This window comes from Apteryx rowi, unplaced genomic scaffold (assembly GCF_003343035.1).
Source record: "Apteryx rowi isolate R43461 unplaced genomic scaffold, aptRow1 scaffold_917, whole genome shotgun sequence".
NCBI classification, from domain to species: Eukaryota; Metazoa; Chordata; class Aves; order Apterygiformes; family Apterygidae; genus Apteryx; species Apteryx rowi.
The window spans coordinates 143,653-171,059 of record NW_020451224.1 but is presented as its reverse complement, the minus strand read 5'-3'; the positions used below and the strand labels follow the sequence as shown (position 1 = coordinate 171,059).

At 37.9% G+C, this 27,407-nt stretch overlaps 1 protein-coding gene across 1 annotated transcript in view; it reads left to right on the top strand.

The window, feature by feature from the left end:
- Positions 1 to 4,694: 4,694 nt before the first annotated feature.
- LOC112978317 (rho GTPase-activating protein 7-like) overlaps positions 4,695 to 27,407 on the top strand; it is a gene marked incomplete at its 3' end in the record, with an annotated part of 48,044 nt that continues 25,331 nt past the window's right edge. The window contains exon 1 of the mRNA XM_026091695.1: positions 4,695 to 5,750. Coding sequence (XP_025947480.1) covers positions 4,695 to 5,750 — 1,056 coding nt within the window. The remainder of the gene's footprint in view (positions 5,751 to 27,407) is intronic.

Below are 27,407 nucleotides of genomic sequence, written 5' to 3'. Positions count from 1 at the left end.
TTCCTCGACCATGGAAAACCCAGGGGGCTGCGAGGAGGCGGCAGGCCGGAGACGGGCCTCAGTGTCCCCCTGTGTCCCCCAGCTCGTAACGGGAAGGGTTTCTTGCCCCTTTTTATACCCTAAAAGGGGAGGTAGATCTCTGGTCTGGCTGATCACAGCTTTAAAGATTTAGAATAAATTTCCTTCCTTCCCCTTTCCCTTTTTACTCCAGCTGATCTGGCAGCTTTGAGGTCTCACTACTGCGGCTCGTGCGGCTTGTGCTAGGAGTTGTGGTGGCTTTCTGGACTTTGTTTAAAGATACTTTTTGTAGGCTGCCACGTTTTTTTTGAGAAGGGAAGCAAGAGGAGGGAAAAGGTATTTTGAAACGTGTAGCTCAGCCAAACCTGTATGGAATTTTATGAGATAAAGAAAGGATACTTCTGAATTTCAGAGGCTGCTAGAAACAATTTAAAAGTTTGGGTTGCTCAGAAAAAATCACAGGAATCCTTTATAAGAAAAATGTTAGACAACTCAGTTATAGGATAGCCTACCAGTTCATCTTATACAGATTTTCACCCTATGCCTTATCTGTTGCAAAGTAACTACCTGTTCTGTGAGACTTTTTATAACACTTATAAAAATAAAAAAGCATAAAATCTCATGCTATTTTTTATTTTGTTTACATTTTACAGTGGAAAGAAATGGGCATTAAATTATTACAAATTCCAAAATCTATCTAAAATAACACATCAGTTCGTAAACACTGCAAAACAACACCTTGCTTTGTAAACACTGCAAAACATCAAAAGATTGCTTGAAGGGGATTCTGCTGGAGTGAAAACCTACTGTTCATTTCCATTTTCTTTGGTCCAGAGTTGCCTACTGAGTCAATATTACGAATCTTCTTCAGACCTCAAACATGCAGGATGAAGAAATTTTTCCTGGAAAAGTCTTTTATCATTTTTATTTTGTTTCAAACTTTATTCTTCAGAAAGTTAGTAGAATCAGACTTAGTGCTACTGAAAAGTATAAGCAAAATATGTATCTGAATTATGGCAGAAGCTGAATGGATTGCATCGCACTGACAGATGCTTTGTCCTAAAGAAAAGGTCTTTTCACTGTATAGAGCATTTCAACAAAGAGAAAGACTTCAAGTTTCATAAATGCTTTTATCAGAAAATCTGTGCTTTTTATTCAAAATTAGAAATGCTTTGTAATTTCAGAATTTTTTAAAATGACATTTTTAGTGAAAGATGTCAGAAGCCAAAAATAGTTCTGCTGAAAATTTTCAGTTCTTGCAAAATCCTTCAACAGAAGCAGGCATTTGATGTATATCTAAAGAAAAAATTCTGTCAAAATGGAAAAACAGCCCAGTCTTTTTTATTGGTTTCCCTACTGATGTTCTTTTTATCTTTTAGATCTTTTTGGAAACTGACAAACACTGACTCTTGTTAGAACAAGAAAATCTATATTCAGTCCCATTTGCCACCCTCCAGATCTGGAGGGCCCCAAAGTTGCTCAGTGACTGCAGATGAGTTCAAAACTACTTCTGGCTAAAGAAATTAAGTGAACCAGACTGCTAAGAGTTCATCCTCTTGTTTTAAAAATCTGGAAAAATCTTATAGAAAAGTTTCTGGTTGTGGGATGGTACTGAACAGAAAGAGAGAAAGGGGATGGCTTCTTCCCTTGGCAAAGAGTATAAATGGACTTGAGAGAGGCATTTCTCAGAGGACAAAAGATGCCGCATGTCAAGGAAAAAAGTAGGCAACAATAGCAGAAAAGCAGCTGATTAAAGCAGCAAGCCTTTCTTCTGCAAAGTGGCTGATAGGGAGAGGAACAAGGTTATGAGTCTCATCCAGAGGTAAAGGAAATAGGGTATCCTGTATATGGAAGTAGAAAAGAAAGTCACTTCTTGGCCTATAACTATCAGGTAATTACAGAGGGAACAGAATTTCTAAGCTGAAATATAGTAGAGAGCGCAGACTTGGCGGAGGGAGGAGGGAAAGAGGAAGAAAAGTGAACTTCCACCAAACTGGGGGCTCCTGTGTGAGCCAAGGCAATGAGAGGATTTCATTGATTGGCAGCTGAAGCTGTCTGGCTAGCAGACATCTGTAGGGTAAACTTTTCATACTCAGTGCTAATGTAAGCTCATATTTTAGAGAACAATGAAAGTGCCCTTGTCATATATTTATTTGTCTTGCATTTCAAGCACAGTATTTGATATTCTCCTGTTTAATCATTTTTTCTGCAGTCCATGAGGCAGCCAAAACTAGTGATAGCACAAGTAAAACAGAAGGGTTCCTAAAGTAAAATTTATTTGTTTTTCATCCCCCATGAAATATAACTCTCCACATCCAAAAATGAAAAACAGTAAGGGATCTGTTCTCCCCTCTCTGCACACATGTAACTCTATTTAACAGCAGCAAGATTAATACACACATTAACTCTTAGAATGCCTGCATATTGCAGATCATGGATCAGCCTATATTTTAGGTGGGCAGATGTATGAATGTCATTTGGAAGTTGCATTTTTGGCCTTTACATTTAGTATTTCTGGTCTCTTGATTTTTGCCAGAAACTCCCCTGTATGACTATAGGGACTTTTTTTTTTTTTTTTTTGGTAAAAATAGATAGAGCTGCTGTTCTAAGAGGGCAGAGAGAAGGAAGCTGCAAATGAGTTGCATCCATGTGAGTTGCAAAAAAAGCGGTGGTGTTGTAAAACTAATTAACTGCTTCTGAAAAGTTTTAGGGTCCCTTGGTGTAAGGTGCAACAAAAGTTAGAAGTATTATCATTATTTATTTGCATCCTGTGATAATTTTGGACCACGCACTCTTAGAAATAGTAGGAGAATATAAATATGAAATGAAAGCAGAATAAGAATGCAAATGCACTACAGATTTATACAGCACTTGGACTTTGCATTTTAAAATTTAAGCTTGCTCTCATATTCAACCAGGAAACAAAAGAGAATCTTAAAGTTGAACGAACTTCTTACTACCAAATTTTGCCTCTGAAAGCAGGGGGGAGGGGGGGGTTTGGCCTGGCTCTGTGTGTTATTTTCCGTTTTCCTCAGCCTCCCACACTCTAATGACTTGTGCATGGAATTCTCTTACCCTATGAATATATTTTCTTTTTAAGCAGAGTCTCCACAGAGGTGGAAAATGTGAATGTGGAATGAAGCTTGCCATCCTCAAAGAAGGTTAAAGATTGAGGAGTGTGTACAACTCTATTCTAAAAGTCACTTTGTCAAGACATAATTTACAGAGGCTCAGTTGCACAGACATAATTCTGCATTTCTTTCATGATGAATACTTTTATACCTTCAGGCATGTGATTTGTCAGGGCAGCTTTGTGGCCTGGTGGGCAATCAGAATTTGCCTTAGTGAACTGAAATGACCCAGAACAAACTTAGTACTTAATCTTCTTTATTGCTGAAATCAATAAGCGGATCCATGGTAAGTGATGACAGTTCTTATGTAGGGAGTGAAAAGTAGAAGTGTCTGCTTCTTGAACCTCTGGTGTTTTACGGGCCAGAAGTTCTGGTTTGTTATTTGACAAAGAATGTGTTGATTTTGTATTATAATGCATAAGTTAATAGGATGTATTTTCTTTGTGCTCATTCATGTGTGAAATGTGAAGAGATTACTATATCTCACACATTATCATCCAGAAGGCCTGATACTAGAGTCAGTGAAAAAAATTTACCTGTGTAAGTACCCTACAGAATTCAGTGGGGACGGTGGGATGCAGCAAACCCCAAAGAGTCCGGGTGAGCTGTGCAGTTATGGCTGACTGTACTGACTTCCTGGTAATCCTTTCGGACACCCCTATCCTAAATAAGGGTTGCATCTCTTCTTTACATTAGTAGATCTGGGCTTTATCCTAAATTTTTTCACCAAGTTTTTATTCAGGTTTTATAATGTATTTGAGGTAAGGAATATACCAAAAGCTTAAATTAGTTTTCCTATAGTTGTATTTTAACACCCCACAACAGCTGATTCCCCCGAAGTTTCATGTAATACTTGTTTCTATAGCTTGTCCTGAACAGAGTGAAACAATAACAATAAAAATGAGAGCCAGTGAATGTCAAAAAGGCTGGGCCAAAGCTAGTCATAAAGTAAGTGGTTTATAACGGAATAACTCTCAAGTTCTGCTTTACCTCTTTGGGAAACAGCCAAAATTCTGTACTCCACGGATATCTCTGTATGAAAAAGAAATGCAAAATAACTTAATGTGCAGAGAAATCATAAGACAATACAATTTATATCCATGGAAATGGTTATCTTATGACAGACACAGTGAAGAGAGACTCATTGTCAAAATTTGGCTCTGGAGCTACTTGCCTGTTCATGTGCCTGTTTATAACATTTTTGTTTACTTGATACTGGAGAGTAATCAGAAAAAAAGTTATACTGAATTATGAGTGCTGTCAAGTTTTGTATGAAAAGTATTAAAACTTTAAACAAAAAAGTCTTCTAAATTCCTGTCCTTCTGGTCCCACACTCTTATCTTGCTTTTACGCTTTTGTTTAAACTGCTTCTTCTCTTTCTTTTTTAGTTGGAGTTGATTCAGTAAGCCTGTCTTTTTTTTTTTTTCTTGCAGATGTTAAAATGATAAAACCTTCCGTCCCTGCGGAGCGACACAGAACAGCCATGCCATCTCCTCTGGTCCTCTGTGGAACACGTGGTGCGGCCTGCTGCTGAACTAGTATGRCATGTCTCTAGCAATCAGGAAGAAAAGCTGGGAAGAGCATGTGACCCAGTGGATGGGATTGGCTTTGGAGTCTGTGGAGTATAATACAGCATGTCGTCACGGACTCGTAGCTGATAACTTGCAAACAAGTATGGAAAAAGATGAGGTTTTGAGCGTGGACCAGAAAGAAAAATGCGCTTCATTTCCAGATTGCTGTCAGAGTGGAGAGCTGATTGGCTTCCCTGCCAAGCAGCTTGGAAACGTTTCAAAAGAGGTGGATGAAAATGATAACCATGAAGATGAGGAGCATTTTCTGGAGGCCAGCACAGAAACTCTAGTCCATGTTTCTGATGATGATGATGACTATTCTGCATTCAACCTGGATTGTGTCGATTACCACATCACTACTGTTGGAAGGGAACCAAAAGGTGAAGAAAAGAGTTTAAAAGGAGCTGGCTCCTTAACAAAGATGGTACCAATAATGGAGGGTAACAAGGAAACCGATGCATCTGGAATAATTGGAGATATTAATAAGGAACCTGGCTATGACCCCATTCCTAAAGAAGAGATGGAAGAAGAAAACATTTGTGGCAGTATCGGCCAAAGCCTGGAGCTTTGTGATTACGAAGGCTTAAATGAAGTAATAGATATACAGGAAGAAAATCTTTCAAACTCTACAAATGTGAAGGAAATTATTATGCCTGGGAAACAGCTGCTTCATACTGCTGTAATTGCACAACAGCGTAGGAAATCTGATGCTTTTAAAGAAGGGCCTGGAAAGCCTGAGTGTGATGTGGTACAGAGTGAGATTTCTTCTGAATCATGTACCAACAGTGATAGACAACCATGTTCAACAGTGCAATCCAGCGACTGCCTTATGCAGTCTTCTCCTTGCGCTCACATCCTGTCAGTGGAAAATGGTCTGCAGGAAAGTGGTTTCACAGAACTTCAAGTGACCCCTGAGAACAAATGCCTTTCAAATGTCAGTGCAGCAGAAGATATTCAGTGTTTACATTTAGGAAATCATTTGACCACACAAGAATATTCAGACAGTCAAGTGAAACTGCGCAAAAGAAAGGTAGGATGCATATAAATTGCAGAGATTGTTTCTAATGTTTTCTCCCAATTTCTTACAAAGGTGATTTCATAACTGACTAATTTATTGGAGGTAAAATGTATTTTTCAATCTTGTTGCATTAACTTGTCAGATTTTTATTCAAACTGTTCTGGGAAAAATGTGGAGATAAAACTGAGTTTCAAGAGTTTTTTTAAGGTCTGAAAATGGCTAAGCTGTGAATTTGGAAGGTGCCTTGTATTTACTTTTGATACTGTTGTCTTTAGACACCAATATTTCTTCTGCTTGTCATTCAAGGCCATATGAATAAGAATCTTCTATAAGTTTGGTTTATTTTTTGTTTTTCTGCTGCTATCAGATATCATTAGCCATCTTAGGAAAGAGATTCTGTCCAGAGGTTCGGAAACCTTGTTCAAAGAAGAGGACAGCAAAAAAGTGCAACGAAACTTTAAAAGGGAAAAAAGAAATGGAAAAATATTGCCATAGTTCTTTGGTTTTTTGCTCAGCCCTATGACCAGGTGTTCTTACAAAGAGAAGTATTGCTGAGTTTAAAATAAAGCCTTATAATTTCAAAGCACCAAAAGAGTTTTACTGTCTGTACAAAGCAAGGAAGAGAATCGTTCCAAAGCTTTAATGGACAGATCCCACAGCAACAAAAGGCCCACTGCCTTTCACAGAAGGAGTTTGCTGGCTGAGGGGTGACAGGATTCATCCCAAAGCCTGGCTTCCCCAGCTATGCTGCTTGTTCATGCTGATATCCAGTTTCTAATTGTTGCCTCTTCTCTGTGCTTTTTTTTATTTGACATCATCCATCTTCTGTTGTCTGTTTTTATAAATCTGGTTTCTATTAATTGTGGTTTTTGCATCAGATGTAGTGCCTCAGTGGTTGTTTCACTAAATCAAAAGTTCTAAATCACAAGCTCAAATGGCTAAAGCACTGTATGCCAGCACAACGTCCTGAATTCTGGCCCTTGCTCCCTTGTGTAAACCCTTTGGTAATATCAATGCTCAGGAAGATGTTGATATGGTCGGAAGCCATATATAACTTCTGCAGAACGCTCTAGAAGCTCTCGAAGCCAGTCTTCCTTCAGGAGTTCATACAATCACAGTTACTGTGGTAACTGTTCAGCTGATCCTGCAGTAGGTATGACTGAATTACAACTGAGAAACTGGAATGATTTCTTGACTAGAAGTAATTTGTTCCAGAAATACTAAACTTACCCATCTGTATATAACAATTGAAGACTTTAAGTTCTTTTTTAAAAAGAAGCAACATCATTTTCTATAACTAATTGACTATTATAACTGTACTTTCAGTGGCTGTACTTTCAGTATTCAGTTTTCTTCTTTACTTAGCATCGTTGCTAATATTGATGTGTACATTTATTATTATTACCAAGATTTATTTTAATGTACTTTTAAAGCCCTATCATTATTATTTGAAAATATAGATAAAACTTCTTCTTATTATGTTCAGATACAAACACTGTGCTGTGACTCTGCCCACATTAGGTTTCAGTATAACATGATATATTTTGGAATAGCTTTGAGACTGCAAGTTTCTATGTATCACATTGTATCTTGTTTTGAGGTCATTTACTCATTGCCTTTTAAATGCAAACTCATGAGATTTCTATTTGAGAATATATTTGTGCTTTGTGTCTGGGCTCTTAAATATTTTAAAAGAATATAAAAACTCCAGTGAGACTGTAATAGTGTGAAAAACTAAGAAAACGAGAATAGAAAGGGGGAAAACAAGAAGTTGCTTCAGGGAAGGTTAGAGAAATGTGGCTGCAGCAATGGAGAAGCAGTGTGTGCTATAAAGGGGGAAGGAGTCTGTAGATCTGCAGGAGCTAGTAACACTTGGGTTGAAGAACTTTACCAACACTGTGTAGTGTTTGGCTAAAGGGAAAAGATAGGGTCTGCTGTTGCTCCTGGTATTATATCTCCCTAAGTTTGCAGGACACTTCTGAAAACAATGTTCCTGCTTGCAGGATTTTATCACTTATATCTAATCATACACTATTTTACAAAAGTCTGTCTCTCTTGGTAATAATCTGTAATGAAAAATGTGCCTATGTTTATAAACTTTCCCTGAAAGCCACTTTTGTAACTTTAACAAAACATTAGAAAAACAACAGACTTAAAACTGAATCCATCCATAAAAGTCAAGTATTTGCTTTTCAGTGACAGGAAGACTTAAGGGATTGGGAATGGTATATAAAACCTTTTCTCTCAAGGTCAGCAGTTCAAACAGTGCAGTTATGGCCTAAAACATACCACTGTCTGATTAATGCTCAGCATCTATTATAGTTTCACATAAAGAAGTGCTCATAAAGGTCAGAATACTCAAACAGGCACATGGAGATGAATTGTTCAAGGTATTGAGGTACCCAAAGCTTGAGGTGGCACAGTAGTGGGATCACAGAAAGTGCTCAACTTTCAGGTACTTCAGTGACAGCTAAAATACTATGACCTTTGATTAGACATGATTTTGTTCCTGCTGGTACTAAATACTTCTGAAAACCTGTTCCTCATTAACATTTTTTAAACTGGTTTTAATTGTGGCAACAGTGCATGACCTCCCCTCTTATCTTTACAACTGTTCCCTTCAAACCGGATCTGAGGTGAGACAGCGTGGATCTGTTGTGCTTGCTCTGCTGATGAATGCAGGCTTTGGGGCTTAAGGGCTTAAAGTTTAGCATCTCTGACCAACACTACCTCCATTTTGGTAAACTGCTTTAGTCTTGATGGATGGACTGACACTGAAGATGCTTTTTGAAAACAGGTCCAGCCATTACAGCATTCTTCACTCCCTAAAGTCAGCAGGGTTCAAATGGCCGATACCCTCTTTTCATTTTCTCAGAAGGGCTTCCTTAGGTTAGGAAGTGCCCAAACTTAATTGTGATAAGTTAATGATGTTAGGTCGAAATGAAAGATCCCACAATAATCAACCTTTCCTGGTTTTGTGTTGACTGAAAATCAATTCTGTTTATCCACAAAATAAAATTGATGGCTATTGATGGCATAGAATAGCAAAACCATAAATGAATAATTATGTGTGGTTACACCATCTAGTCCCTCATGAATGCTTTCCTGGGTTAGATAAACTTTAAAACAATGACTTTACTTGAGAATTGTACATTCTGATTTTTCTAGATCTTGGAATAATCTTTGGAACTAATGAGTAAGCTCTAATGCTTTTAACTCGGGGGATCCCAAAAGAACTAATAGACTTGTGTGTATGTTCACATGTATAACGCAGTGGAGGTTTTAGAGAACATCATATGAAACCAGAGTAGTATTGATCATTCATTCCCAAGGGAATACGAGCAAAACGAGAATATTTAGTTGTTATATACAGATTAGAAAACAGAGAAAAATGGCCATTATCTTGTAAAAGACCTTGTAACTTTTTGCTTGTGTCCCTTTTCATGCTTGCTCCAAGCTGCTACATGCTCATCTCTGCAAGCTTAGGGGTAGCCAGCAAAAGCCCCACGGGGGCTACTGTGCAGGTGCACAAACATACAAGAATTCTAACATGCTTATCAAAGTTGTTTTTAAACTCAGGAAGGCTGCTTGATTCAACTTTATCTTAAGAAGGTGGGTTGAGGCAAACAGTTATACAAGACAGGCTCACCACTCGTCTCCTGAACACAATCACTGGACAGCTGGGGTGTCGCAACTTGTAACGCTCTCCCATGCACTGCCTTTCACATGCATCATTTGTGTTTAGCACAGGTGGAAAATGAGACAGAAAAATTTTACTGAGGTACAAAGTTCTGGTGCAAATGGACTTCAAGGTAAAAGGTGTCCCAGGGTCAGGGTTTGAGTATCCTCTCTTGTAGAGGAGTCTGAAAAGGCACCTTACGTCTCTGACTGGACCCATTTCTGCTGCTAGTTCTAGCTGTTTTCCTCAGCTTTTGCTAGATCTGTTGCTTGCTTCTGGATTTTCCTTGTTCTGGAAGCCAATAAAGTGAATGCAGTCTTTTATGTTCCTTACCTACTGAATAAACTCTGCAAGGCGTATTTGCTGTATAGAACAGAAATTCAGTTAGGCTTGTAAGGTATTGAGGACATTTGTAGGCTGAGAGAATAATTAAGTTTTATAATGAAAATTCATTGTTGTGTTAGGAATCTCTGAATGTAGTACTGGTATGAAAATTTGTCTTCTGTGATTAATTTGAATGCTACCTGTAAATAGGCAAAATCTGCAAAAAGTGTTTTAGGGAGCTGTGTAAAGAGAGAATGATTTATGAAAATGAAATAATTATGCTCACAAAGGGCTATTTATCCAAGGAGATAAGTAGGATAGCCAACCTGCACAGCATTTTTACCAGTAGATTAAATTTAAATAACTATTGAATAAAATGATTTAAGCAAAAATTCTACATGTAAAAGCAAGTTCTAGTCTTTGCCAGCTTCCCTTGCATTAGCAGAGATGTTCCAGTTATTCACGGGTTGTGAGAGTCTCATCCACACAGGGACAGGCCTTCTGCACTCATTTCCCTCCCTACCCCTGCAAATACACAGAGAAATTAGACATTCAGTTCGTAGGGATTCTAGATCAACAGGCTGGAGAACCTAGATACTATGAATGTGAAAGGTATTAATAGTTTGAGTTATTTTTTAAAGCGTGGCTAAGAGCCCATTTACATGCTGAATCAGTAAAGGAGTAGAAAGTTATCATTGTGAAGTTGGATTCTGAATAGTTTGAGTGAAAAAAGATGAAATGTAAACCAAAAATGAAGCAGCAATAAACTTTCCTTACAAAAGAAATTGTGACTTGATCCCTATATTTCATTGTTCTCTCCCCCAAATCCTAGATTTCAAACATAGCGATTACCCCATATAGAGGGGGGAACAACACCTAGAGAGCTAACTCTTGAGTGTTCATTTATCTCTCCTGCAGGATAATGCTTTATCACTTACTGTTTTTAATAAAATGTGAATTAACTTAAGACTGTGAAAATGAGAAAAGAAAGCATATTTATAACAGCGAATAACTTTGTGCTCAATTGATAGGGTTAAGGTACTGCAATATCACTGCATTTAAGGAAAGAAGGAAACAGTTTTAAAGATTTTCTGCATGCAAAAATGTAGAATCACAATTAGTGGGTTTATTAATAAGAAATTATCATTAATATTCAAAAAGAAAATTCAAGCCAGAAATTAGTTTAGCAAGGTACTGTCAGAAAATGGAGAAAAAATTCTGGGAAAAGATAGAGATCTCTCACTAAATATACACAAACATATAAGAAGTATTTTCTGATTTGACCCAGAATAAATGAAGGAAACACTCCTCATATGCATTAGGGCTGCTGTGATAAAATGTAATTTAATAGCTAAATGTCAGAAGACAGAGAATTGAATTAGCACACACACATACAAATGAACATTTACATGTCAGAATTATCAGTTGCATGTTCAGTTGTTTTCTCAGTTTGGGTAAAGTGTATGTTTGCATACCTCTACACATACAGTTAAACACAGTTTTCTCAAAATCTGTCATTCATTGCAATAATTTAATACTTTCCAACCAACYATATTTTATATTCCAGATTGTGATGAAATATGAAAACATAAATCTGCTGCTCTGAAAGCAGCCCCTTTCTCTGGCTTCCCAAATCGATGTTCCTTTCAGTGCTTAATGTTATTTTCATAAACCTCTGTAAGAAACATATTCTAGAGCCGCTCAGTTAGCAGAGGAGGGCTGTTGTCAGTGGTTTTGGACAATTCCATAGCAAGAGCTTTGAAGTAAATCCTCCAAAAATAAGCTCTCTTGGACTTCTAAATCAAGTTCAAAATAGCTCAGATAAACTTTGGATCAGCTTTTGAACTTTTGGTTGTTTATCTAAATTAAGTATGAATTCTGAAACTTCGGGGGTTCTCATCTAATGTGAAGCTTCTGTTTTACTACAGAGATAATTAATACATTGTATTAATAATCTTCATAAGATTAGAGGTGATAAAGTACTGGCAAATTTGCTGGTTTCAGGAAATGTAATTGATGTATTGTGTCTGGTGGTTTGAAGTATTTGTTATCTCAGCTGTATTCATTTCCAAGAAAAGATACAGCCTGGAAAACTACTTCAGGAAAACATTTGAATTCCATTTTCAAGTGAAACTTCAAATAGAACTATCAAACTAATTTGGGTATATCTGATGAATCTCTCTGTTTCTTTTCCCAGGTAATCTGAGTTTGGATTTCAGTTTTGTTCAACTGTTTTATTTATGTGGCACTGTTAAAGGAATGTAGTAAGCAAGCATGTGTCAGTGTATGAATTCCTCATTGCTCTTTTATGAGACTTTTGCTTTTAATATTTATTGCTTGCAGTTCTTTATGGTGGCCTGCTTAGAAGCTTTCCCGTTTCAAACAGTTATGTTATCTCTAAGTCATTCCTACAAGAATAAAGAATATAATTATCAGGGCTATTTCCTAATGCTTGCTATTATTGCTACTATTTTAATCCAGATTTCTACATTAAATGTTATATGCTTTGCAAACGATACTTAAGCTAATGCCAGCATAAAAGCAGCAGCTGGTGTTAACAAGATGCAAATTAGTTTTAAAATGATTATCATAAGGATGGCAGTAAACGAAAACAGACAGACAGGTAGGAGATTACCCGGGATGGCTCAGTTCTTCATAGCAGTGCCTTTTCACTAAGGTCCTGAGTTCTGAAAGTGGTGGTTTTGCTTTTTCTGTACTGTTGCAGTAAGGGTGGTTTCATTATTTCATCAATTCTATAAATTAACATCAGAAAAAAATAGAATAGTAGAATTTGAGTCTTTCCATCCATATTTGCTACCTGAGTGTTATACTTGCCCATGAGAGTGGAGGCTGACTCTCTTCCCCGATGCTACTTTACAAGGCTAAAACTGTGCTTTTTATGACCAGTGAGAAAGATGGGTTCTTCTGGGAGCTTCTGCTTGTATCATCCTGCACATTGCCTCCCCAGGAAGCCTATGGCACCTCGCCTTTTGGCTTAGCTCTCTTAGCAAAGTACCTGAGAGGCAGTAGGAATGCTTCCCAAAAAATCATTCTGAAATGGTATACAAGAGTTACCTATTTTGCCGAAATAATTTTCGTACAAACTTTTCCCTGCCATCTCTGCTCTTCATATCACATGGTCCTTTTCAATTGAGCACTCAGCTGTCAGTGTTAGATTCTTATTTGAAAAGTAGTGTGAATCTGTTGCAAACAAAAGCGTCCAACATTTTAGATCTATTTCTTATTTTATTGTAGTTAAAATACCAGAGATTCAGTTTCCAGACTTGTCACAAGCATTCCTTTCTGATGGCTTAATCTCCTTTTTACTCAATTCTTTCTTTAGGGAATGGAGGTAATTTAATGGTGCTTCTTTTCTCATACCATTTTTCGATTTAGCTTGTAAGATTCTTCTAGTGTATTTTTGTATAGAAATCGATTCAGCAGGGCTCCAGTCTAAACCATTACTATATAAGTAGTAATGGCAGATGTGGGCTTGTTAATGATTCTTGTAAGTATTTCTAAGTGTTGCACTTGTAACAATAACTCAGGTCAGCACAGGAAAAAAAATTATTTCACTGATACTTCCCCTCTATCAGAGAAAAGATGAAAATATGCCTAGAAATAACAGGAATGTACAGGAATTCAATTTAAAATGGGAACATGAATTTTACTATATCCTGATGTGGCCTTGGGGAACTGAATTTGCATTTTCCTGAGAGTCAGTCTGCAAATATGTGTCAGCTAGAGGAAGCTGATAGCTGTAAAAGAGTCAATTATCTTTAATTGGATAATCTTTGTAAAGTATGATGTATAAATGTGTACATTTCTCACAGTTTACGTTTCCCTATTGAGAATTTGTTTAAAAAAAAAAAAAAAAACTTCTCACAAATATTCTAGGGGAGCAATCCAACAAGCAGGAAATGCTCTACCACAATCTCAGGTTATAATGGCTATTAGAAATTCTGAAAATATGGACAGCAGTGGATGTTGTTTGGAGGGTCATAGGAGATAAGGGTTTGCTGCTTAAATCTTGACATTACAAAAACCATTAATGGATGTCAGTGGAACTGCTATGTCCTTAGGATATGTTTAAAAGCCATGCTGAACTTGGGTGTTTTTATAATTTGTAACCTCAGAGACTGCAGAAGCTAATAACTGTAGAAACACCTATTACAGAATAGTTAAGAAGAAAATTACTTTCAAATAATATTGTTCTTTAACTAATATTTCCTCTATAGTTGAGACCTGTACTTATGCCAGAATGGCACTGTTTTCATGCACTGAGATGAATACTTTCATCTTGGTATCTAGGGAATGTTTTTTCTTAGTTTTGTGAAGGAGAATGGCAAATGCAAATGTTGGCAATGTGCTCATCTGTTTTTAAGGATGGTTGTTCAAACAGGGAAGACTTTTTTTTCACTTTTATAGAATTTGGATTTGCTTCTGTTCTGCACCACTTCTCATCTTCATACCCAGTTTCTAAGGTCTTAGCAAAGCACATGGATCTGTTTTGCCTTGGCCCAAACTCATGATGTTAACATGAACATTACCAAAAATTGATGAGAGATCCTAAGCCACAACAGCTTTTAGAAAGGCTAGTTGCTATCCACGTCTTAGAGCTACAGTCTGTAGTATTAGTACAGTGCGCAACTATTACTGAGAGCCACAGTTGCTTCACCACAAAGAATTTGCTGCATTTGCACATTACTATTAAATGGTCATAATTTGCAAGGCATCAGGAAGAATCTGGCATGGGCTGCAAGTAAAGCAAAATAAATAGTATGATTTCTTCAAAAATAAACTGAAACTTTTTATTTGGTGTTGGTAGTCATAAACATTTGTTTCTCTTTTCTGCATTCAAAACTTATTGCCTAAATTTACCTAAATCTTTTTAATAATGAAGATGTGAAAACAAAAAATATGAATTGACTAAAATATTGGATCTAAGATTTTTAGATTATGCATATGTTCTATGGTAATTGGCAGAAAGTGGTGGTCATAAAGCACTTCCATTAATGTAATTAGATATCCCTAAGTTGTCTTTGCTGCTCTCAAAAAAATATGTATGATAAATATTATCTCCATCTATCTGGAAGCTAAAGAATGCTTTCCCACAGACTTCCTTTGTGTTTGGACTGAAGTATGATGTATTTCAAACAATCTGAAAAGTATTTAAAACAAATTCAGAACAGAATGGGATGATTGCCAGGCCATTACAGTACAACCTTTATGCAAATTTTACTTTGACACATTTTTGTGACAGCATTCAGCAATAAATTTTAGAGGCTGCCAGCATTGTCTAGACTGCAAACCAAGAGACTGTTGCACATCAAGTTATGCATTAGTTGGATTTCAGCTACCTAAAATGGTCATGAAAGTATTTGTACATGGTTCATGGTCATGCACTATCGCTTCACCAAAGTGATGTTAGGCATTTCCAGGAGTCAGTGCAGAGAGTTTTAGTTTCATGCTGTTAATACTCAGCAATTTCTGATTTTGTCCAGGTTTGAATAATTGATAGGAAGAAAACGTAACTTTTTTTTTCTTCTTAAAATGAATGAATAAAGAGTAACCTGGAAAGTCAGTATTAGAGTACCCCTGAGATCCATCTACGCTAGAGAGCCTCTGGAGCCCTAGCTAGGATGGAAAAGCTTGTTCAGCCCGACCCTCTGCTGCAGACATGACCCATGCTAAAAGCAAACGCTTTTCTGCTAGCGCCCTTAGCTGTCTGGGCGACATGTGGGAGAGCCACGCTCCCCTGGCGACCTCGGCGGCGAGGGGCAGGTGAAGGTCCCCAGGCTCTGTGGCAGCGGCACCTTTGCCAGCGCTCTCAAGGAGCATTTGGCCGCAATAGCAATGCAGTGGGTGAGCGCATGGTATCGCTTTTACCCGATGTATTCCCACGCACTAGTTACAAACAAACAAGCAAAGAGCCCCCCTGTGCTGAGCTGCAGCAGGGTGGGAGCCAGCTGCTGGACTCTTTTCCACAGATTTTTTTATGCTTCTTGTTTCCCTCCGTGGTAGTACATGTGATGGAAAGCTAGGTAGAAATATGTTGCTCGTGCTTGTGTTCTTGTGCCGCTCTCTCTTAATGGCAGTGTAGGAGGTTTGCACAGACACGGGGGTCTGTGCCACAGATAGGGCGTATTGAACATTGCCTTACAGAGTGAAACAATACTATTTCTGCTGCCAAAAACTAGTCCAAACTCCAGAAGATATGGCCTAAAATGGTTATGGATTCAAATTTAGATATACTCTTCCTCTTACAAAACAAACGAAGTGGAAATTCTGCTTCTGTGTGTGTGTGTGTGTGTGTGTGCACACACGCATGTGCGGTGGGGTAAATGTATGGCAGATGTAAGCCAGATCCTTGCTGTCCTCCATAACTCTGTCATAGGTGACATCTAATGCTTTTACAACAATGGAATACAAGGAATTTGTCTTACTCAGACTGCGTTAATGAAAAATTGGCTCACTTTAACATGAGGATGTCCTTCAATAGTGTGCCATATTACAGCCCTTATCTTAAGTTTCACATTATTTTTGCAGCCTCACCTTACATAAGAGTTAGAATAACAAATTCAGTATATAAAATATTTATGTAAAATGGAAGCTTGTTTTTCCTTTCCTGTAAGATACCTCCTTTCCAAACATTTTTGCACACAGCAAATTCAATTAAACAAAGGTTTCTATCTAGGATATCCTGAGGATACCATACTCATTTAGCATAATAAAGTATATGGTCTAATATAACCATGCAAAAAAAAAAAGTTTTTTAAGGAGCTGATTCTGTTCTTCTACTGTATCTGCTTTAATCTTTTGGGTGACATCATCATCCTTGAAAAGATGGTTTGCATGCACTAATAATTACTAGCTGTTTAACATGAAGGCATGAAAGATATGAAAATGTTAAGCAGTGCTAAAGCTCAAGACTTGTGTGGCACAATTTTAGCATCAAAATATTTTAAATGCTGACATTTTTTCACTGTACTAACAGATGAAACTGAAAATGAGAAAGTATGGCCACAAACAAAAATTTGGGAATCTAATTCAAACCACTTTCCTACAATTATTATTCAGATATTCTGAAACAGTACATTTTTTTCTGATAAATGCCAATCTGACACAGATTTAGCACTAACTGCTGAGTGTGTACATCACACCTCACCAATTCCATAGAGTTTATTCTAGCACTGCGAACTCACCAGTTTGCAAATTTCTCTACCAATTAATTGCAAGATCGTGTGATAGGACATGAGCAGCATCCTGTTTAGGCTTTACATTTATATAGGAGACAAAATAGCAAGGGAGAGGTTGCAGGATAGGAGAAGAAATAGGACAAAAAGGACAGAGATACAGAGAGACTGTCACAGAGGTAGGAGAAAACTGGAAAATAAGTAGGGAAAGATTAATTGATGTTCCATTTAAAGTGACCATTCAATTCCTAATTTCACAAAGCTTTCTCAGCTCACATAAATGACATCCGACCTGTTTGCCTGTTATAGTGTCAAAGACAATTTGGGGAGAAATTCCTCCATATCTATACCTTGATTAATATTCTTGTGGATACATATTCTGTAGGACTTGTCATTTAGTGCATTTCACAAACATTGCATTAAGCTTTTAGAAAAATGTATGGTAATTCTTACTGCAGGTTCTTTCGCAGTATGTGTTTTAAGTCAATTGATCGCATTTGTGCAGACTGAAGCCTATGAATAGTTATGACCATGGGGAAATGAACTTGAATCAGAAGTAGTACATACATTCCTGAATTCTGCTCTCTTGGGAGCAGTACCAGAAGCCTCAGATTAGAAAGCCAATTACTTTTTTTCTAGGTCATCCATGCTCTCAGTGAGACAAATAGTATTTCTTCTTTGTCTTGTCAGTACACTCCTAGACAGCGTGTTAAGATCACTAATCCTTCCCCCTCACTCCTAGCTTTTCAGAAGGTGTTTGATTTCCCCCCGCCCCCCATTTCATATATTAAGCTCAGTGTGGCAGTATTAAACTTTTTAGCTCTTTGGAGCTTATTTCTCCTTATGTGTGTGTAAAGGAAAGATCACTGTCAGTGACACGAGAATACTGTGTATTTTCCTCCTTGCAAGCATTATAGTTTCACAGGGTTTGATTCCAAGCTCAAAGAAGCAGCCAAGCAGAGCCATATAAATAGAGGAGGAAGGGACTAGAAAGTTGTTGGAAAAACAGGTGAGTGACTTCTGCGACTCTTCGTCTGCTTTGGAAAGAAGGGCAGGGCTGTCCCAAACACCCTCAAGAGCAATGTTTCTAGCGATATTTCTAGTTCCTGGTCCCCTTGTCCAGCCCTCATTCCTACTGTTGTACAAAACTTCTACTCAGATCCATTTATGAGAATATCAGACCGAAACCTGACTATTTTGTGTCTGTTTCCCAGCTTCAGCAGTAGCTATAATCTGCAGCCACTTGGTCCCTCATTCTGGACTTCCTCTCCCAGCCCCTTCCATTCCGCTTAGTAACAAAACTCACATCTGAGAAACAGTTTGTGGAGGACAAGCGCTCCGTGTCAACGGCATTGCCTCGTGAAGCACAATGACAACAGCTTAAATGTCAGCACTATTAGTCACTGGTGATTGTTCTAGAGTTTTTAATAGAATTTTCTGATTTTCTAACCGCTATGTTCAGACAAAATGTTTACTGGGGGTAAAGTATAATTGTGGAGCTTTGATCTTTGCTTTCAAGCCTCTTTTAAAGTGTAAAGAAAGCTCATCTATGCTGAGAATGACATTAGAGGCTATTTTTGGAATAAGACCAGGATTTTGAAGGTGAAAGGACACTTCTCCAGTTCTCTCAACAAGTCCCTGGGAAAGTTAAAAATAAGTCTTGCTGGAAAAAAAATTGGCAGTTGTTATTTGAGAAAATTTCTTTATTCCAGGAACTGCCTCATGTAGCAGAAATTTATTTACCATCTGTGTAGACTTGAAAATTTTTCCATCTTACCAGATACACAACTGAAATAGAAACAGATTTTCCATCCCTATGCTTTCCACTGGTCTCTGCTTTAGACGTGCGTTGTTTTAAAAACTTAAGAAATTTTTGTGTTCTCCAAAGTGGGATAGCTCAATTATAGCCCATCTGTCAAGCTCTGAAGCTCTGGTCATGACCTGTGGTGATGTCACCTTCCTGTTGCTAAAGCGTGTCACTTGGGGAGGGAAGGGAGGAGGTCACAGGCCCATTAGCTGGAAACCTATGCTTGTTTAATTCTTGTTGCGGTATTTACTTCTAATGAAAAAATAGTTGCTGGAGAAATGAATTTGTTTTTCTTTAAATACAAATACACTTCCTTGCTTTCATAGCTCTGCAACTGTTGGGGGGAAAAAGGGGGTAAAAAAAAATTGCATCTAGAAGTAACTGGTCCTTTAAAATGCAAAGCAACCTGTCTGTACATAGCTCTGCATGCGGCTCCTGACTGCTCCCGTGCATACACAGACCAGAGACCAACACAAGCAGGTCCTGAGAGACAGAAAGAGAAAAGGGTTCAGGAACAGGTGTTAGGGTGCACGAGCTTCACTTTGATTGCACTTCCTGGGGTCTGTTCTTTCATTTATTCTATGGGTATATTTTACTGTTACTGTCATGCACACTCAGGATCCCTAGGGGCTGATGCTTACTTGGGGCTCAGATGTCTTTTGATCCCATCTACCAAAATGATACTCGTGGGGAACAAGCGTGGTGCAAAAGGCAGGTGTCAAAAGCTTCCTGTTTGAAATCCACCGTTCTGATTTGCTTAAAAAATAAACTATTTGCTTAAAGAATAAGCTAATAAAGAATAAACTAAAAGCTGTTCTTACTATTTCTTTTTTTTCTGACCTATTTTTACCTGCTTCAGGGTTCATTATGTTTGGCTGAAGAGGCTTATTTTATATTGGCCCTTCACATAGGCTTTTGCTTTCATCATTCTAAGCCTTTGAACCAGTAAAATCTTATGAGATGTGACATTGCTTTAGCTAGAAGTATTACTAAACCCTTTAATCAGCCAGTTTTGATCTGTATTTTAAACTGCATTCTGCCTGTTTTTAGACTTTTCTGTGACTCATTTGACTGCACATAGTAATGCAAGCTATGTTGTACTTGAGAAAACTCCTTAGAGAATTGTGAAAATAGACATGTGTGAACTGTAAACCATTCTATATTATTTCCTGTTGCTGCTAAATCGTATGCAATCCCTAAAGGAGGAAATTAGAATTTATATTCTCAGTTTGCAACTACATGTGTTATTCAATAACCACAATTTTTACATTTGAGTTTCAGTTCCCAAAGAAGCAAAAGGTTTTCCCCATTGTTTTGGTTAGGTTTGTGCTAGTGGGTTAAGGCACATATATGCTGTCGTGGTTTTGTTTGGACCAGGAGAGTGCTTTTGAAGTGAGTTTGCTGATTGATGTGATACAAAGCATGATAAGTGGCCTTGTGGAGCAGTTTCAAAGCATGCAAACTGGATCCCTTTTGATGGTACGCTTTGGTATCTTCCTTTAGCTGCATGGCTATTTTGACAGATGGTAGCGTAACACTTTGCAAAGAAAAACTGTATTTTAGGATTATCATTAACCAGGAAAAATTCTTCAGCTATTAGGAAGAAAGAAATGATGCAGAAGGGTAGTAGATTCCTATCTTCACAATGCAAAAGGTATGGACTGAAAGAAGGAAATACAAAAGCTCTGCTCCCTGCTCAGCACTGGTCCCTTTAGTGCACATTCCCATCGTTTGCAGCGTGATGCTGTTGCAGGGCTGTCCAACCCTTCTCCATCCCTAACCAAACGAGCCGCAAGATATGTAACTACTCAGACCGGGCAAAGTTAACTACCACCAAATCTTCTGACAACAGATTTTTAAAGTGATCAGTAAACTACAGATTAGGGGCATTTGGAAAATATTCCCTGGTAGAAAAACACAGGTTCATGACTCTAGGGTAAAATTTAGCCCCTAAGCAAACTTGGCAGCCTCTTGAGATTTTTCAGCTACACTTATTTCAGCTGTGTGAAATGTATCCAATCCAATGCAAAACTTGTGAAAGATATTCTTTCCCCCATACTTGTGCTTTCTAGTTCTCTCACTAATTCCCAGTAGTGCTGGGGTAATTTGCTCGTTCTGTTGGCCAGCTGCTCAGCTCTCCGCGCATGCATACTGCTGCCTCGTGTGCACTTCCCAGTGCTCTGCGAGTCAGGTTTCCATTCCACTTCAACATAAAATTTTTTTGAAAACAAAGCTGTACACCACTGGGCAATCTAGACAGGGAATCCAATGCAAGCATAATCAAACTCAGTCTAAGTCGTGAATGAGGAAATAAATATTAGCTGTTACAAGCAATAAATTGGTCTTAGCATGTGTCTGAGATAGAAATAGAGAGGGGATATGTCTTGCATACTAAGGGTTTTTTTCTCTGACATACTTAGCTTTCTTTTGCTTAATTATTACCTGTAGGAGACAGGCATCTATTTGGTCATCTATTGCAATTGTGTAGGCCCTTGATGATAGGGCCCTGTAATAAGGTGACTACTATCCCCCACTGTTGTCATTACTGTTAGCTCCAGTCTTTGGTAAGGACAGTGTCTGCTGCAAAGGTGAAGTTTGTCTGTAAAAGGAAAATAGAAAGGGTGTAAGAAGACTAAAACAGAAATAACTGATTTGTTCACTGGTTCTCTTGGAACACAGCATTCACGAAAGGCAGGGGGGGAAAACTGGGGTTGTGGAATTAATAATCATCAAGTGTTAAGAGGGCTGAAAATAGTTTATCCATGGTATTACCCAGGATCTTCAAAGCAAAAGATGAATTCAACAGCTAGAAATTACTGCTCTCTCCTGGTCATCCCAAGGCAGGATTTTTTTTTTTAATATCAAAAATGAAAAGTTTATTTTAAGAATCTCCCTTTGTTTATTGTGAAGCCTAACATTTGATTCAGCGGTATAATATTCTTGTATTCAATTTGAGATTGAATTCTGTACAGATAGGGGAAAATCTCTCAGCTGTGCGTGGAATTGTGTAATAGTGGGTATAGTTTATAAGTAGGTACTTTAAATTTAGGCCATTTATCTCATTTGGATGTTCTTTCATTTAACACCGATGGAGATTTACACCCAGGCCACAATACCAGCAACCAGAGCAAATATGAACTGGGACTTAACCCAGGAATGAGCGAGGAAGCTCCGTGGCTGGAGGAATCTGTGGCATCTGCTTCGTGACACTGGCAGTCATTCTGTGTCGGACTGGTTCCCATTAGTCCATAACAAATAGTGAGATTTGTCTTCTCTACCATGACCAAAGCAGAAAATCTTCTACCTTTCTCTAAAGCTCCCGTGTTGTATGCATGTGTGCACTATGGCAGTGGTTTTGATCATTTCTGGCAGAGTGTGGAACAGTTGCTTTGTGATTATATCACTTCACGTGCTCTGTAGGGAAATAAGATAAGCATTCATTTGTTCTGGTTCAGGCCGCAGTGTGGAAACGATCTCCATCTGTGTATCACTTTTGTTTGAAAAGGCAACATGAGAATTTCTAGAAGCATTCATTGCAGAAGCTTTTTGTTATAAACAGCATGCACTAATATTTATCACATAAGCTCCAGTAAACCTTTTCAGACTGTTGCTCAGAGAATAATGGAAACTTAGCACATTGGGAGAAAAGTTACTGGTCATATTATCAGTGCAAGCATGAATAAATCAAAATGGAGAAGTCATGTGATTTTCTCTAAATCAAAGGCAAAGCTGATACTAAGACTTGGGAGTTCCTGAATTCCAATACTTCATTAAATCTTGAGGGTATACCATGCAGGCTCTCTGCTGAACATTTTATTAGGCATATTTTTGCTAGCACATAGAATCCTAGTAAATACATAACTTCTAAAAGGAATATCCTAGTTGAAATAATATAATTTACAGGGCCTACGAGAAAGAAAGGCAGCAGAAAAAGAAAAGCGTGTGGCTGTATTTTAGGGATTTTTGCAAGCTTACGCCTACTGAGTGAGATTTGATAGCTAGAAATTTTGAACTATGAGTGAAATCTGTTAATAAATAATCATTTAATTATGCTTTTGAATTAAAGGTTTCCTCTGGAATAAAATATGAGTAGATCATTCAGATCAGGATATATGATCTTTTAGGCGTATTTTAATTAAAGCACTTTTGCCAGATATGCAAAGAGAATTCTCCTGGTAGTTGCTGCAGCCGTCCACATTTCCTTGGTTTCACTGAACGTGAAGGAGAGCACCACTCAGAAAAGATGCTGTCAAGCTAGTGATGGAGATATTTCCATTGAGTTGTGTCTAACATCAACTGAGCTGCCTCTCCATGGGACAGGATGCGGCCAGCCCACCTTTACTGAAGAGGAAGCAATAGCAGCACAAGGGCTGGGTGTATTGGCAAAGAGGATACAGATAGAAAAATGACCAATTTGGAACATTGCCCATTTATCTGTAGCTTACTGCTCTACTCTCACTATTGCTATCCAAGTAAGTTATACAGGGAAATCCTATTCTTTGTCACCTGATGGATTCATTGTACGTGACAATTACACCATAATCTTTTCATAAATGGTAAAGGGTTTAGTGACTGTGATAAAATATACTGATACTAAGGCAGAGAAAAAAATCATAAAGAAACAGATCTCCAATGTTAACATTTCACTTAAATAAACTGCTTCGTGTGAGCCAGGGCTCCTGCAATTAGCCAATCTTTGCTAAATTACACTGCAGTGGAATTTCCTAACCAGAAAGATAATCCTTGTTCCTTGAAAGAAGAACTCAGAAGATTTGATAATTAGCTCTCAGAGGAGTCCATTGGTTATTTTACGGCTGTGGAAAAAAACATTAGAGACCTTATTTATTGACCTAGCTATCTGATAAATCAGGAAGAGATCGGTGTCGTGGAATCTTTTTGAACAGACCACCTCCTGACACTGGGAAAGATCCAGATGAGGTCAAAACCCTCGGCTTCCTGTCTCAGAGAGGAAAAGGAGGAAAAAATCTGATAAACATAAAGTTACACAGAGCTGCTTTGGAAATCCTCAGGAGATAAAGGGAGGTTGGGGAAGAACTTAAAAAATATCCTCTTGTTAGATGTAACAAGACAGTGCATGCATTCAACAAATATCAAGAAACCTCTGATTTACATTTTTCCAGTTAGATTACACTGTCAGAACTGAGCCTGAAACATGAGAACCAGTAATGAAACATCCCCCAACAGACACAGTCATAGCAAACACAGTCATTACCCCACTAACCAGAGCATTAAATATACTTCCAAATGTTACCACTCCAGGGATGGATCAGAGAAGCAGGGCTTAAAAACAGAGGGGAACTTAGGCCAGGGGTCAGCGCTGCTGCTTAAGTTCAAGTCCTGCTCTAACCTGGGAAAAATGCTTAACCTGCCTATCATTTTCACATCTTTAAAATGGAGATTATGTCATTTTACCTTCTCACAGCGTATTGTGAGGTTAAATGTTTTAAAGATGCAGAGGCACTGAAACATGGTAGTGATGGAGCCATACAATTACCTAAGATACATAGGTGGGACTTCCTCAGGTGTTTTGAAAGCCAGGCTGCAGTATTGCTCCTGCTTGTTACATCCCCTTCCCTTCCATGTTAAAACTCACAACTTGTTCCCTGTGACTGCAAGTCTCCTGTAGATCCAAATCAGGTTTAGATGGAATTTTGATGTTTTCACAGTCCCCCTCAAAATACCTCGTAGGTGTGCTCTTACTCAACTGGGTGTCCTTTCTGGCTCTTTTGGGTCTCCAAGCAATGTTTTGAGGAGGCTATATGACACTTTTTCCAAGACCCTTTTCTGTTAGTCTTCCCTGTAAGAAAGTACTCCTTTCAGTTCTCTATTGATCTTGCTTCAGGAATTACATAAAAGACCATCCTTTTTTGAGGATAAATAAGTATCAGTATGACTACTGAGCTTAACTGCATGTTTGTAGATACTTATGTTCATAAGCATAAACATCTGTAGCAACAGAAAATTCTAGCTTAAATCAAATCAGTACCATTTATTTTAAAATAGGCAACTGAGCCCTGGAGAAGAGAAAAAGAAACTCTCAGAATGAAAAAGCCTCTCCTGGCATGGTTTCTCTGGATGATACACATACAAACGGAGGCAAATCAGTTTTGGTGAAATCCTAATTCTGTTGTTAGCAAACTCCCAATTGTTTCAACAGGCCTCAGATTTCACCTACAGACATGTAGTTATCTGGGCCTGATAATAAGCTCTATTGCTGCATGTTTTAAATGCAGAAGAGCCAAATGTTATTTTGCTCGTGCTGATAAACACGCTGACTTAGTGAAGCATACATGTTGGCCTTTATGTGTCACATTGATATGAGTCAGAGGAAATCAGGATTTAACTCAAGTAACAAGATAACTAGAGTTTATAAATATTTTATTGGACGTTCTGGAACAATTAGGCATTTATTTTTCTTCCACACTCAGAAAGGCATGCTTGATAACAGTTACGGTGATTTTAATATTAAATTTAAATACAGTAAGAAATACTTTGCTATTTCAAATGTCTTGTTCTTCAACCTGAGCAATCACTGGTCCCGCAGGGCATGCTATCATGTTCCTGAGCACGGCAGGTGAAGGTTGCCAGGGTTCCTGATGCTGTTCTTCCTCGCGGAGGTCAGCTGGCGGTGGCTGTAAATTCACTACAGGGTACAGTGCCAGGTACAGGCACTGGCTCTAGTCTGAGTCAGGTTCTTTCCCCAGACATGTATTTCTGTGTCCTTCTGCTATGTATTTCTGAGGCTGTAGTCTCATGCTTTTGGCCTCGCTCATGAATCAGAAGCTGGGGTGTTCATATGATGTTACTTTCTTGCCCTGAGCTGATTCTGTCATGGCATGTCTTATGTTAAGCCAATAAAAGTTCGCATACACCAGAGAGAAAAATCAAGTCATATAACTTGATATTAGAAAACATATATATACACAATAATGTATGGGTGACAATTCTTAAATTCTACTGGGATAATGCAGTCATATTGCATGAGATAATGCTTGATTAAATTGAAAAAATAATAGAGTTCACTTAAATGCTCTCAAGCTAGTTATCTCAAGTTCTCTAATAGACACATTTTGATTGTATGAGGACATAGGCTAATCTGTGCCAGCTGCTCTGTACTTAACTATTCCAAAAGTCTCATTCCCTCTCCTCAAGCAATGTTTTTTCTCTGCAGACAAATTTCATGCAAAAGCTATGTTGACCTTTAAAGATGTTTTAGGCTTTTGTCACAAGATGTATTGTCAGTGTTTATTTCCTTTAGTATTAGGAAAACCTACATTTAAAAGTTAAAAAAAAAATTGTAGCAAAACATCTTGTTATTTCATTCTTTATGAAGGGTAGGCTGTATGGTTATTATGGGGCATTTAAGGAATGGTTTAAGACATAGTAATGTTGCTGCTTCATCATATAGAAGCTGAACTATTATTTTTAAAGAAGATTGTAAAGATTAATTCAAGAATATATCCATTCATTTATTTCCTCATCACATTTGCCCACCAACTGGAGATTGTGGCTATTTGTTTATCATATGGAGGAACCTAGAAATGATAGGTATAGAAATGTTGTCCCATTGCCTTAAACAACTTTCAAATATACAACCAAAAGACATCCTTTTCCCAAAGATTATATAATCTAAAATGTACTTTGTTCAGTGTGCTAATTTTGCTTATTGTATTTAACGTGCATTTGCAAGTGTAAATAAGATGGGCTTTGGCAATTTTGCAGTTGCATTTCAGCTAAGAGCTCATACTGCTAAAACTGTATTTGCGTGAAAGCAAGGCAACACTGTCAAAAAAGGGATGTGTATGCATATGCACACACATACACACATAGATATATATTTGAAAAAAAGCTGTTCAAGAAATGTCACGTTACCAAAGGTCACTGTTCATGCTGCATTGGGAGAGTCTTCTGAGGTGTCCCAATCCTGAAGTGTGAATCACAGTGAAATCAGCCAGATTTTAACCCTGACAAGCAAAGGATAAAGTCTAAAATGAAGAGTGTCATTTCAGCCTATCAGCAAACCCTTATCTTATGAAGGAGGGAAAGAAGATAAAAAAATATAGATACTTCCATTTAAGGCAGACTTTGAAACAAATGTTTCCACTCGGTTCTGTGGCAGTTTTATACCTTTTGCTTGAGGACATGCTGTTGTTACTGCATCCTGGTTTCATGACTCATTAAACTTCTTTTCTGTATATGTAAACAGACACCTCTTACTGACATACCATAGGCTGCATATTGCATAGTCGCAAAGGGGAATGAGTCACCTGGAAAAGAAGCCTACCCCACTGGAAACTGTGGAGCCAGCCCAGCTGAAATAAAGTGTGCAAACTTCATTTTATTTTGCTTTAAAGAAAATCTTAATAATTAAAGCAGCATGTGCTTGTGCATCTTAAGAGACTGAGAAACTTAAAGTAATCAGATATTTCAATACAAATGTAAATGCAAAAGAGTAGCCAGGACTTTGGATTTATTGATTTATATAAGCATAACATTTTGCTTAAAAGATTTAATGTTGAAAGTGTGCTTTCCTTGCAGGCCAGCAAAGCTCTAAACAACATTATACTTGCACTATTCTCGGTTAAAAAAATAGCAGTCGGCAACATTAGAATACATAGATGGAGAAGCATTAATGCATAAGT